General features: G+C 33.8%; 2 protein-coding genes across 2 annotated transcripts; both read right to left on the bottom strand.

The window, feature by feature from the left end:
- Positions 1-1482: 1482 nt before the first annotated feature.
- Positions 1483-3354, bottom strand: ZCHP2 (uncharacterized zinc finger protein At4g06634). The gene is given in 7 exon segments (NM_001301909.1): positions 1483-1504; positions 1506-1903; positions 2465-2608; positions 2688-2777; positions 2867-3072; positions 3141-3199; positions 3269-3354. Coding segments are annotated over 7 exon segments (1005 nt in total).
- A 4140-nt stretch (positions 3355-7494) lies between these two features.
- On the bottom strand, positions 7495-9619 carry LOC103864862 (polyadenylate-binding protein 1). The gene is made up of 6 exons (XM_009142631.3): positions 9181-9619; positions 8986-9088; positions 8639-8706; positions 8213-8404; positions 8012-8127; positions 7495-7888 (listed from the first exon to the last, which is right to left on the bottom strand). Exons 1-6 carry the CDS (start codon positions 9337-9339, stop codon positions 7843-7845), a joined length of 684 nt encoding a protein of 227 aa, XP_009140879.1. The 5' UTR covers positions 9340-9619; the 3' UTR covers positions 7495-7842.
- Positions 9620-12812: the final 3193 nt, after the last annotated feature.

The following is a 12812-nucleotide window of genomic DNA, read 5'->3' as shown; positions in this document are numbered from 1 at the left end:
TAAAAATATATTTATCTAGTTTTATGAATACAATATTTTTATTTTGTTTTATTTACAACTTTAACAATACAAAATTATCATTCTCTACTTATTAGTTTTTGTCATATAATTTTTAATTTTTATAAATAAGAAATAAAAGAAGTATAAGTATCTTATAAAATATTTACAGGCATTTCGGTCGATCCTATAACATCTAAGATATTTGTTTAGATATCTAAGTGCCATTTTATTGTTTTAATATATGATCTATAGTTTTAAACTGATTTTATCATTCATAAGTTATAATAAATTATTTGATCTGGTTCTCTCCTGCATGATCCACTTGATCTGCTTGATATGCACTTGTCCCGCCTGATCTGCACTTGTCCTGCTTGATCTGCATCATGATCTGCTTGATCTGTCCTGCTTGAACTGCTTTTACTATTCGAAGTAGTGGACAGAACTGCACGTGGGGGATCTGCTTTTTTTTCAGAAAATGCCAAATAAATTTTAAAAACAAAAAATGGTGAATGGGTGATTAAAGTGCAATTCTCCTGTAACAGTAGATGATTTGCATTTCTCCTGCCTCCCATTCATAACCTAAGTTAGATAATTATAAACAAGACAAAACAACACCGTTTTTGATTTTTTTTTTTAAATATGCCTCCTTCAGAGATTCAAACTTATTTATTATCGCGGAGCAAACACTTTAACTACTACAGTAAAGTAAAATTTTAAATATCAGTACAAATTTCAAAATAAAAATATTACTATACTTCTTCATCTTCTCTAGTTAAAACTTTGGTGATGATTATTTCTGATTTATATAAATACATTTACATGTTTTTATAATTATACATTTAAATACAAAAATTATTATGTAAATAATTATAGCAAGTACATTTTTAGGAAATTGTTGTAAATAATTTTAGAAAGATAAATATAGTTTTACATTTTAAGAAAAAGATTAAAAAAAAATATTATACATAATTGTTTTTTAATTTTGGAATTTTTCCTAAATTAATTATTTGTTTGTTATTAATTAATTATACTATGCATAAATATAAGAGTAGCATCGCATTGTAATTGTTTTACAAAACCAAGGGCCTAATAGTACTTGGGAATCCCTTGATTTAATAGCATAGATAGTTTAACAAGAAAAAAAACAGAGAAATAAACGTTCTGAAAATGTTGAGAATACAGTAACTGTACAGTGCATTAAAACTAGAAGATTGTCAAAGGGATGGAAACGAAAAAAGAGGAATGAAGAAATACAGCTACTCACTCAACTTTACCTTCGCATAAAGATATGGAAAGTAAGCAAAAATAGTAACCTATGGCTTTCAGACGAAGTAATACCTTAGTCTTCATCCTCGGTCTCTTCATCATCATCCTCTTCATTGTTTCCCCCAAACCTCCAGCCATCATCCACGTTCTCTCTATCTTCCTCCGTCTCCTCACTATCTTCTTCCTCTTCTTCTCTTTCTCCTTCATACGTTTCTTTTACCTGCCATGGTTTTTTGACCATCCTTGCTTTGGCCGGTGAAGAGGTTGAGCCTTTCTTTCCAGCTTTGGCTGGTGGTGTCCTCATGTTTGGCTTAGCTCTGCTCTGTTGTTTAATATGCGTCTGGCTTTTCCCGTTGCTAGCGTGCTTCCTGTAAAAATCTTGGTCACTGCCTTCTTCCAGCTCGTGCTTGTTCGGTGTGGGGTTCTCTGCGTTCTCTTCTGTTAAATGCCCTGGATGCTCTCTCTTCAAGTGGAGTTTAAGCTTGTACTCATGTATGTAAGCCTTCTCACACCCTTCGTAAGGGCATGCATACGGCCGTTCCGAAGATGCTGAGCCATAAACCGTTGCAGGTGTTTTGGGAGTCCTTGATACTTTCTCTGCCGGTGGCGTGTATTTAGGCGTCTCTCCAGCAGCATTCTGTCAATACGGTTGTAACAATTGAAAGAGAGAGAGAGAGAAATCAGTTCTAAGATGCTCAAAAAGACGAAAAAATAAGCCATACTTCAATGCTTACAAAGATGTACGCATGGAAGAATTTACGCATTTATTCTAGCTATGCATTGCAACGTCATTTTGAGTATGAACAGTCAACACTTCTGACACCGAAACATTGATCCTTCATAATAGAGACAGAACAGTTCTAAGACGCTAAGAAAGGGATAAATAAAGGTTGCATTTCTCTCGCTATTATCAACACGTGAACATTTCTAACACCAGAATCATTATCTTAAGAACTGCTAGTTTAACCCTATCTTTCTTAATAATAGTGGACAAAACAAGACGGTTACAGATAATATCAATTAGAGTTATATATGCACCAGAAAGGAAGATAGCATAGCAGAGTAACATCATGTTAACAGGCCACCTCTAGGACAGAGAAACTAAAGCAATTCTGATAGATTTTCAGGCTAAGGAAGGCTCTGTCTACGTGCACAAGGCACACATAATTCAAGGAAAAGAATATAAGAAATGAAAAACCTTTTCATGGTAGGCAGCAACATGGTTCTTAAGCTTGTATTCATGAGCATATCTTTTTCCACACCCAGAGTAGGGACAGATGTGATAGTTTTCTTGTGAATGCGTCTTCATGTGAGATCTGAGGTTAAAATCCAAGGAGAATGCCTGTTCCAATCATCTAAAGTTACTATAGTACATGCAAAAAAAAATGAGCTAATAAAAGAGAGTAAAAGGAATCTAGAACCTTGCCACAGCCTTCATAAGTGCAAACAAAGTCCCTAGCCCCAGTATGAATGAGCCAGTGTCTCTTCAGCTTGGAACTATCCAGAAATTTCTATTACAGAAGACAGACAGAAGAAGAGTGAATCAGTTAAGCAGGCCGAGGGAACACGTTTAAGGTTATTATTACAATAATAATACTACCTTGTCGCATCCAGGGTAATCACAAACATACTGCCTTTCACCATGGATGTGGGAATGCTTCCGCAAGGCACTAACATCAAAGAACATCTTCCCACAACCCTCGAAACTGCAGAGAAATAAAATCTCAGAAGTGGGTTCGGGCTCAGGGTCTGGGACCTCTGTGGTAGACTCTTTCTCTGTTTCTTTCAGTCTCCTCACCGTTTCCTCTGTTACCAACAAACCAAATACAATTCAGAGCAAGTAATATGCAGAAAACAAGAATAATCACTGTTACCTGTGACCCATTTGCGAAGAAAACACTTTCCACCTGTAGCAACAATATCTTGTGGAACCCTGAAGAAAAAGGACAATAATTTATCCTCGATTACATATATGTAAGGAGACGAGGAGAAGAGATTTTACCACTCCTTGACCCACTTAACAGCAGGAGCCTTGGATTTGAGGATTGGGCGTCTTTCGAAGGGACTTTGATAAGGATACTGCTCCATCCAAGGTTGAGTTTTGGAATTGGTGATAATTAGGGTTTGCAGTCTCCGTGGAAGAAAACGATAGACCTTCCTTCTTTCACCTATAATACTTCTTTTTTTTTTTTTTTTTGCCAATGGAGCCCCGATTCGATTCCTTCTCCTCTTTCCAACTCGAAAGATAGGTCAATCAAGGGTTACTTACTTCTCTCCGATTTGGAAATTGATTTTTTTCATAAACAGTTTTCTGCTAATATACAAAAAAAATAAATAAATAGCCTTTTCTTTACTCCAATTTTGTATTCAGATATTATGCTTTCATATTAATAAAATTTAAGTTTGTCGAAAAAAAAAAATAGCCTTTTCTTTACATCTTTAGAGAAATTGCACTATATAACATAAAAAAGCTTATTTTGACCCAAAAAACATATTTTACTAAGTATATTAAAAAGTTTTATCAAACATACGTAGTAATAAAAAAATTAAAAACATATTGTTCTTAAAGTAAAAAAAATAATTTTAGTTTAAAAAAAACTTATTTGGCATTTTCAGTATAAATATAAATACTTTTCATAAGTTATATCTTTTTATCAATTTTAATTTTTAGTATTAAATTTCATTAAACTTATATTATAAAAAATAAATTTTATTTATAGTGTATTTATGATTCCGTTTAGAGAAATTCCTTAGGATATTATTTTTTAAGTTTTTGTCACAAAAATATCACTCAACAAAGAAAATAACCAAAATAAGTTTTATTAAAAGATAAAAATGTATTTTACCATAAAATTAACTAATATAGACTTAAGGTTTAAGGTTAAGGGGTGGAGTTTTGAAGATATGCTTTCAAATTAAAAAAAAAATTAAAATTTTCAAAAGAAAAATGAGTCTATACATTTTTCTATACCTGTTTAGCCATTATTTTCTATCTTTTTCTCTTTTGTTTTCTTTATCTCTTTTTCTTTTGTTTCTGATTTGATCATGGAAGTACTTTGTTTCTTCCCTGAATAAATAACTAGCTTTTTTCTTGTGAATGATCTCATTCAATCATATAAACCCTAATTTTCTCAATGTTTTTGGTAAGAATCCAATATCTCTCATGTTTTTGATTCATTTTTATTTTGGAGTTTGATTTATCTCTCTTTCAGGAACTGGAAAAATCAATAAAATCATCTAGTGTTTCAGTGTCTTCCCAAAATGTTCAATTTATTTTATCCACTGAAATGTTTGTTTTTGTTTAAGTTCATACTTCAAATCAGTTTTTTTTTTCCTTGTTTCTGGTGACATATGACCACCAACTGTTGTTGGTTTTTGTTTAAAAGAGAGAAGGTGGAGAACTTTATTAGAGCCAATATGGAGGATAATACATAGGGCCGGGCATGAAACCCTTCATGGGTCTAAAAGGCCGCCTTGTTTAGAATTGTCTCATTCGAGGGACATTAGTTTTCTTTGAGGATACTTGAAAAACTGCATTTAAAAGCAAGTACGAAAATGATAAATCTTTAGCTATGGAAAAATGTAACTACAACACTTGACCACACCTTAATATGATGACCATGCAGTTATAACTCATTCAAAATAAGTGAATTCTGAACAGCATCTTTTTCCACGAATTCGACAAAGGAAAAATCTTTGGGTTGGCCAAACTTATTTAATTCATTGGTAAATCAGGTAAGTTGAAGTGATGACTCTTCAATGTTAACTGCAATCTCCTGTTTGACTTTCTCAATTTTGACTAGCCTCTCAATTTCATCTGAGTGAGAAACATACATCAAAGCCATTTTACGATATACTTTTGATATTTCATGAAACAGAGGAGGGAAGTCCAAAGGTCCACCCAGATATATAGATTTTGCAAGAGCATTCAACACCCTATTGCGTTTAACTACCACTTATACGAATCTGGAATAGTTTTATGTCTCCCCCAAACCCTTTTTCATAGTGGACACCGAATTTTCTAGTGCGTGAGCACATTTTATGTATTTTTATACTTTAACTCAATTGTCACCATCCCACCAGATGGCACATTCAGTTTCTCTGTCGCTTTTTCTGGTTTATCAACGTAACAATTGATATTGGCTCTGATATAGTCATTTGTCTGTGAGATATTAGGATCATAAGGAATCTCCTCAACCTTCCAACCTCCGATGCTATAGTGAACATTGTAAAGAAGATCTTGGGGATGTGGCGAATCCAGATCCAAATTCCATCAAGTTCAAAAAGCCCTCTAGAGGATTTGATGTTTATCTTTCAAACACCATTTCCCAATGATTATAGGACTAAGGTATTGTAACACCCCGACAGCCTATGGTTAATGAGCCTTCCATGTCCGCTCACTTGGCATGTGGGCCCTATTCCGTGCGACGAGCGGTGCGTTAATTTTTTGGAGGCTCGTTAGCATGTTTACTGACTCTGCAATCACGACATAACATTTTTCTGTGCTATGACCTCACTCGAATGATATCGCGAATTATTTTCCGGTAGGTCACTCATCCTTCTAGTACGTCAGCTCAATCACGCTTAACTCTGGAGTTCCAAACGGATGTGTGCCCGAAAAGGTAAGCTCACTTTGGTGACATAGGTAGTCAATCAATTCTCTTAAGCCTTTCCATATATACAAGAAATCATGATGTTACAATTCACATCCACTCACAAAGCGCAACGCCCCCGTTACACACCATGACATGTCTCAAGACCCCACTCGGGTCAGAACCGAGATGACTAACCAGCTCTGATATTTCTTGTAACATCTTGACTGCCAACGGCTAATTAGCCTCACACGCCCGCTCTCTCGGCCGTGGGCCCCATTCCGTGTGATGGAGGGGAGGTTAATATTTCAGAGGCTCCTTAGTCATGTTTACTGACCCTGCAATCACCACATGATATTTTCCCGTGCTTTGTCCTCACTCGCACGATATCGCGAATCACTTCCCGATATGTCACTCATCCTTCTACTACACCAACTCAAGCACACTTAACTCTGGATATTTAAATGGATGTATGCTTGAAAAGGTAAGCACACATTGGTAACATAGATAGCTAAATAGATTTTCTTATGTCTTTATACATATACTAGAAATTAGGATGTTCTAAGTTTATCTTTATCTTCTTCATATTGGAAGACAAACTGGAAACTATCTTTTGATAAAGCGATACCCCGAACTTTTCCATACATACACCATGCAATTGTCTTGTACTCAATCATCCTTGCCATAGACTGATAATTCAGGTTAAATAGGGACCAAAAAGACTTGTTTCATTCTTATCAATGATCCTAAACATCGGCTAACAGGAGGGTGAGAAATTCTTTTTCATCCAAGGACATAGCACATATCGCGTTGTGAAGCATATCAGGCATCAAATTGCTCAGCAGAATTTCAGTAGCAACGGAGGTACATCAAAAGTTCAACTTTTCGAAAAGCAGGTCAAGCGTAATTGAGGTGAATTTATCACTAATGATGCTGAATTCTGTAATTATCTTTTGAGAAATCATCGAAAAAGGAAAGATTGGCCGTCACGGCTTGAAAAGAAAGAAATAGATACACAGAAAAAGCAGAGCCGGCTAATAAGAAGAGCCATTGGAAAATTTTACTAAATAATTAATTTATTGTAATATTATTGTCAACTTACTATTATAAATATATAAATTTCAAAACAAATTAACTAAATTTATTAGTTTTGCTTGTATTTTTAATATTTTAAACTTAGATAACCATATTATTTAAATATTTGTCTAAATTCAAGTAATAAAATTTGGACCCTTGTTGTATAAGAAAAAAAATTGGGTCATGGGAAAGGTGCACTGTTTGCCCTCCCATTAAGCCAGCCCTGAAAAAAGGAAACGAAAGAAGTCAGCAGTTTTTTTATTCAACAAGGGAGTCGCAGTTTAGAAAAGGAAGAGATTACAGACGAGTGAGGATTTTATTTCCTTTCTTGATACCGTAGCTAGCTGCCGGAAAAAAATAGCTACTCAAAATGAGGAAAGTCGGAGAAATCTTAAAAGGAAAATCTATTTAGGCCGGAAGTCCCTCCAAAAGAGAATAACATTGGTCACATAACGGCTATCTTATTTTCACACTTCTTATAGCTCCTTTGATCTTGTTTGGAGTTTTTTCCTGTTTGCACCTATTGGTTGCTGTTGTGTTTTTTAATTTCTGCTGTTCCTTGAACTCTGAAGTTGATTATTATTAATGACAATAAAAGAGACTAAGCCACGAACTGAACTAAACAAAAAGTAAGGATAATCATAACTGAGTTATCAGTAACGTGGATGTCATTCTCAATGGAAAGCTTTATGAGTTTTGCCCAAAGATAAAAAAGAAAGGAACTCAAAATTAGCTCCTCTCATCAAATATAGTACATAAAATCTAAACATAAAGGTAGCCTTTGCCATAAAATTCTTCAACCCAATTCTGTTTAATCGAACAACTGTCTCCAATGAACCACCGGTTGATGATAATTGCCTTCCTGAAACAAAAGGCAGCTGCTACTTTTAACACCAATCTCCCTTGATCAGTATGGTCTGTAGCGCATTGGCCGTCTGAACCTAGGAACTCTCCTACACAAACCATAGATCAACATATCATTGATGAATATAGACACTGTATCAAAAATATGGAACCCCAACAGTTGCTAGTTTTTGTTTAAAAGAGAGGAGGTGGAGAAGTTTTCTGAAATGTACCCATACGCATATGGAGGATAATACATAGGGGCGGCCATGAATCCCCTCATGGGTCTAAAAGGCCGCCTTCCTCGGAACTGTCTCATTCCAGGGACGTTAGTTCTCTTTGCGGATACCTGAAAAAAAAAAGCATTTTAAACCAAGTATGACAATGACAAACCTATAGCTATGAGAAAATGTAACTACAACACTTCACCGCACCTTAATCTGACGACCATGCAGTTCTGACTCGTTCAATATAAGTGAATTCTGAACGGCATCTGCTTCCACAAATTCGACATAGGCAAAACCTTTGGGTTGGCCAAACTTATCTGTCAGAATCGTAACCCTGTTGACTGTTCCACATGACTGAAAATGCTGCTGGACTTCCTCTGGAGTGCAAGCATAGTCCACCTAACATATTCAAAGAATCATTTGAGGACTAAAGCTTTAGCAGATACAGATAAACGCAATGATGGAGAGTTAAGGTTCTGCAGTAGTCTTAAGAAAGTAAGTCGTTTAGCAATTTACAAACAACAACCAGCCTCCAAATTTCGTTGATGCCAAAAACAAAATAAACATTCTTTCGAAAAGATACAAAACATAAATGAAAAGAAAAACGTAAGAAATTAATAATGGAAGCCTCACATTGCCAACATATATTGAGCGGGAATCCACTTCTTCCTTCTCAGCCGAACTAATAGCATTTGATGGATCTTCATTCATATGATGCAACAACAAAAAAGGATACAACATTCAACAAATTAGCTAAAGGGTCTTCTTGCCTAGAGGACTAGAATCATTTAATTAGATCCCACTACCAAAGCATTATATTACAAATGATTTAAAAATTAAAAAAAAAAAAATTCATTAATTAGATAAAAGATTTCAATACAGAAACTAAGTAATATCATAATCAACAAGACATGCTCTAAACTTAATTTATCATAATCAAAGATTCTAAGCATCCCGCACAAGTAAAGATAAACACAAACCTTGGCCAGCACCCATATCTTTCTCAGCTTTGGCTTGCATTTCACGCAAAGCTCCAGCTTCTTCCTCGATCTCCTTGATTCGTTTCTTCATGTCCTCTAAATCCTATATCGAAACCATAACAAGAGACTTAAAACAATACAGTAGGAAGGGTCAATTGGATAAAAGTAAAGCTGGATCGAAAGAAAGCACAATACCCTAGAGGCAGAGCCTGGTTCAAGCTCCTCATCTCCTCCGGCTGCAGCGCCTTCTTCTCCTACGTATTCCTCGTACTCGTCTGTTTCCATCTCTCCTTCCTCCTCCTCCGGTATATCTCCACCGTACACCTCGTGCTCTTGCTCATCGCTTAGCGTCATCTTTATCTCTCTCTTTCTCACTCGGTGACTGTCGTAAAGCGAGAAAAAAACAAGTTTAGGGCTTGAAATCGGGAAAGAAAAGGGAACAAGACCTTTTTTCGTAATAACAGGTTTCCAAAAAAGGGTAATTGTGTAACTAACGAATCTTCAAGTGGACAGACACAAAGTACAAACCCGAAACTGTGTCGGTTGGATCTCACGATGGGCTTCTTTCGGGAAAAAGGAAAAAAACGTGACGTGTCATATGGGTCCCGATTATGATAACACAGATTAAAAAAAATGCAGATTAAACAGAAATGTAGATCACACAATAAATGCAGATCATGCAGATCAAACATAACAAATACATATCAATATAATATAATAAATTATTGTATTTAATTAAATATTTGTTTCTTTTCATAAAATTAAATGGATTTTTAACATAAAAACCCCTCAGGTATGTTTCATTTGGGTAAAAACCCCTCAATTAAAAACGTGACATAGAAACCCCCAAAGTCAGTTTTTTTAATGAATCAACCCCTCCGTCTATCTGACGTTAAAAGTTGTAATTTGTCGTTAAATCAGAAACGCATCGGTTCAATGAATTACCAAAAATGTCACAGCTTTCATATCTCTTTTTTATCTATTTCCAGAATTCCCAAATCTGGAAAATTTTAGGGTTCTTGTAAATTTTCTCCATTCTTCTCCGTCCAGGGAAGTAAACAAAACTATTTTGGTTCTTATGTTTTCTATTTAGATTCTTATGTTATCAACTTGTACGTGATTTGCTATTTCTTAGAGAAGAAAATTGATGGAGCTGAAGAAAGACTTTGATATGAAGAAAGATATTGCAGAGATAATTAGTGTCTTGGAGAGTATTAGAGCTAAGTTTTAGAAGTGTTGTTAGTTTCTTTTGGTCAAATTGTTATTCTTAGTTGTTGGTGGTGTACGATTCGTACCTTGTTTATGTCTTATGCTCAAGTTGTTTGTGTCATTTGGCCAAGTTGTTGTCGTAGAGATGTTGTTGGTCTCGGTTAAAGGTCATCAGACTCATCTTTTACTATTTACATTTTGTCATATATGATCTACAATCAAGTCACTAAATTATTAGAATATACACAAACATGAAAATTTCAACATAAATATAAAACTTATAAAAAGACAAAACACACGAACATGAAATTTCACACACTCATCTTTCACCCTTTTTTCCTTTTTCTTCGGGTTGCCACGATTCTTCACTGTCCCTTTTCAATTTCCACACAGAACACACGAACATATAAAGAGTCTATAAGCTTTTCTCGAATTCGCCTCTCTCACATCTCACAATTAAAACTCGGAAATCTCAGAATTTGAGAAATTAGGGTTCGTCATCTCCGTCTTGAGATAGTATAAGTCGTAAGCTTAGACTAATCTTAAACTACATGTTGTTCTAAGCTAATGTCGTGTACTCGTGTTGCTTAATTAAAATATCATGTACTAGTTTACAAGATAATCAAAACACATCGTATTGCTTAAACGGTTGAATTAACGGAGGGGCTCTTTCATTAAGATACACAACGTTAGGGGTTAATATATTGAATCATTAATTGAGGGGTTTCTACCCAAATGAAACATACTTGAGGGGTTTTTACATTAAAAACCCAAATTAAATATCTAAATAAAAATAAAACTTATTATATATAAGCAATAAATATCATGTTGACAAAAATAATAAAGAGTATTTTTGTTTTGTTCTTACTTTTTTTATCTTTATTTGATTTTTAGTTTTTTTCTTACCATTTGGTTCTGCTATAAAACTGACATTGTCAGGTTATATATATGTTATTGTATCAACCAAATCTTCATTTAAAATTTCAAAAATATAAAAATGCATAGATGTATATGTAAGAAAAAATATGTTTATGTTCTTATATATCTAAAAATATTATAGTTAAAAGTTAGAATAAAAAATATATATTTATGTTCTTATATATCTGATTTCTAATCATATAAACAAGATTATACAAAGCAAATGTAAAAGTTAGAATAAGAAATATATATTTATGTTTTAATAAATCTGATTTTTAATCATATAAACAAGACTGTACAAAAAAAATGTAAATGTATTTGATAACGAAACTTACTAAATTATCATATTTGTTTAAATACTTAAAAATAAAAATAAGAAAAATGAAATATCTAAACAAGTTCTTAAATACTGATAATAAATTTTAAATTACCAAATATTATACTAAGTTTAATAAAATAACGATTTATAAACAAGTATTAGTTTTCTAAAGTATATTACTTATTATCAAGAACAAGAATAATATGATCTATAGTATATATTCTTTTATATCAATGTAAATACTATACATGATTTTTAGTGAAATAATAAAAAGATGATATACATAAATCTCAGCACTTTTTTTTAGCTTTTGCAGATCAGTAAATTCATTTGTATTAGTAGTCTGCATGCAGTTTGAATTGCATAATAAGTAATCTGCATTTTATTGTTGAATGGCAAACAAATGCAGTACAATCTACATATTAGTTATCTTGCATCTTCTCTTGCATTTATTCTGCGTGCCATTCCAACCCTTAATCCCAACGAAGTGTGTTCTGAAAGTCGTTTCGAACTCCAAAATCAAAAAATCGTATCTCTATTAAATAAAGCAAACAGTCTTCTCCTGCCACGTCATCTTTCTCCTCCCACGGCTATTCTTTTTTTTTTTTTTGTCAAACCTTCCCACGGCTATTCCATTCTTGGTTTCTCACCAACCCCACGTAAGCTGGGTGGGTTAACGGTAACGCGGGAAAATCTGGCGCAGGATTTTCTCGAGGATTTTGGAGCTCGTGACCCTTATCCGGAGAAGATAGCGAGCCAGTTCGGAGATAAAGTTTTGGAGGAACCAAAACATTGAGCAAAGTGTAGCACTGGCTTTTCTCGAAATAATATAAACTAGAAGATAATCCGCGCGCATGCGCCTTGAGTTTTTATAATAATATTTGTTCATTAACTGATTCTAACATTTTGCAACACTACAATCTTTATCGATTGTAAAATTACGAATACAAATTGATATCTTAAATGTTTCATCGTTGTTGAAAAGTTAACGTATTACAACTCATTTTAATTATTTTTAAGACTTCATATAAAAAAATTAAGTTTTACGGCTCATACATATCACCAAAAACAAATAAGCAACGTTGATTGTATAATCACGAAAGGGGATTAGATTTTCTACTCTAGGTTTGTTTACTATTGACTCTCCATAAGTGATTTCATTTTCTACCTCTGTAAAGTTGTGTTTTCCTTTTCATCTCTGTTTCATTGATATGAATTTAGTTTCTTTTTATCTTCTTCTATGAATTTGGTGAATTATATAAGTATCAATTTAAAAAGATGGACAGCGGTAAAAATTAGTTCCACTCGAGATACATATCTAAGAATTAAAATTTTGAAGAAAATCACCGGCAAACTCTATTAACAAGTTAGTAGTCAAATC

Source organism: Brassica rapa, chromosome A10, assembly GCF_000309985.2.
Source record: "Brassica rapa cultivar Chiifu-401-42 chromosome A10, CAAS_Brap_v3.01, whole genome shotgun sequence".
NCBI lineage: Eukaryota > Viridiplantae > Streptophyta > Magnoliopsida > Brassicales > Brassicaceae > Brassica > Brassica rapa.
This window is presented reverse-complemented; position numbering and strand designations above follow the sequence as displayed.

What these genes read in the sequence shown, in the direction of transcription:
- LOC103864862 (XM_009142631.3), bottom strand. Translation starts at nt 9,339, where the DNA reads ATGACGCTAAGCGATGAGCAAGAGCACGAGGTGTACGGTGGAGATATA. An exon ending in AACCAGGCTCTGCCTCTAGG is followed by an intron (nt 9,089 to 9,180) that starts GTATTGTGCTTT and finishes GTTTCGATATAG; the next exon opens with GATTTAGAGGACATGAAGAA. An exon ending in AGATATGGGTGCTGGCCAAG is followed by an intron (nt 8,707 to 8,985) that starts GTTTGTGTTTAT and finishes ATATGAATGAAG; the next exon opens with ATCCATCAAATGCTATTAGT.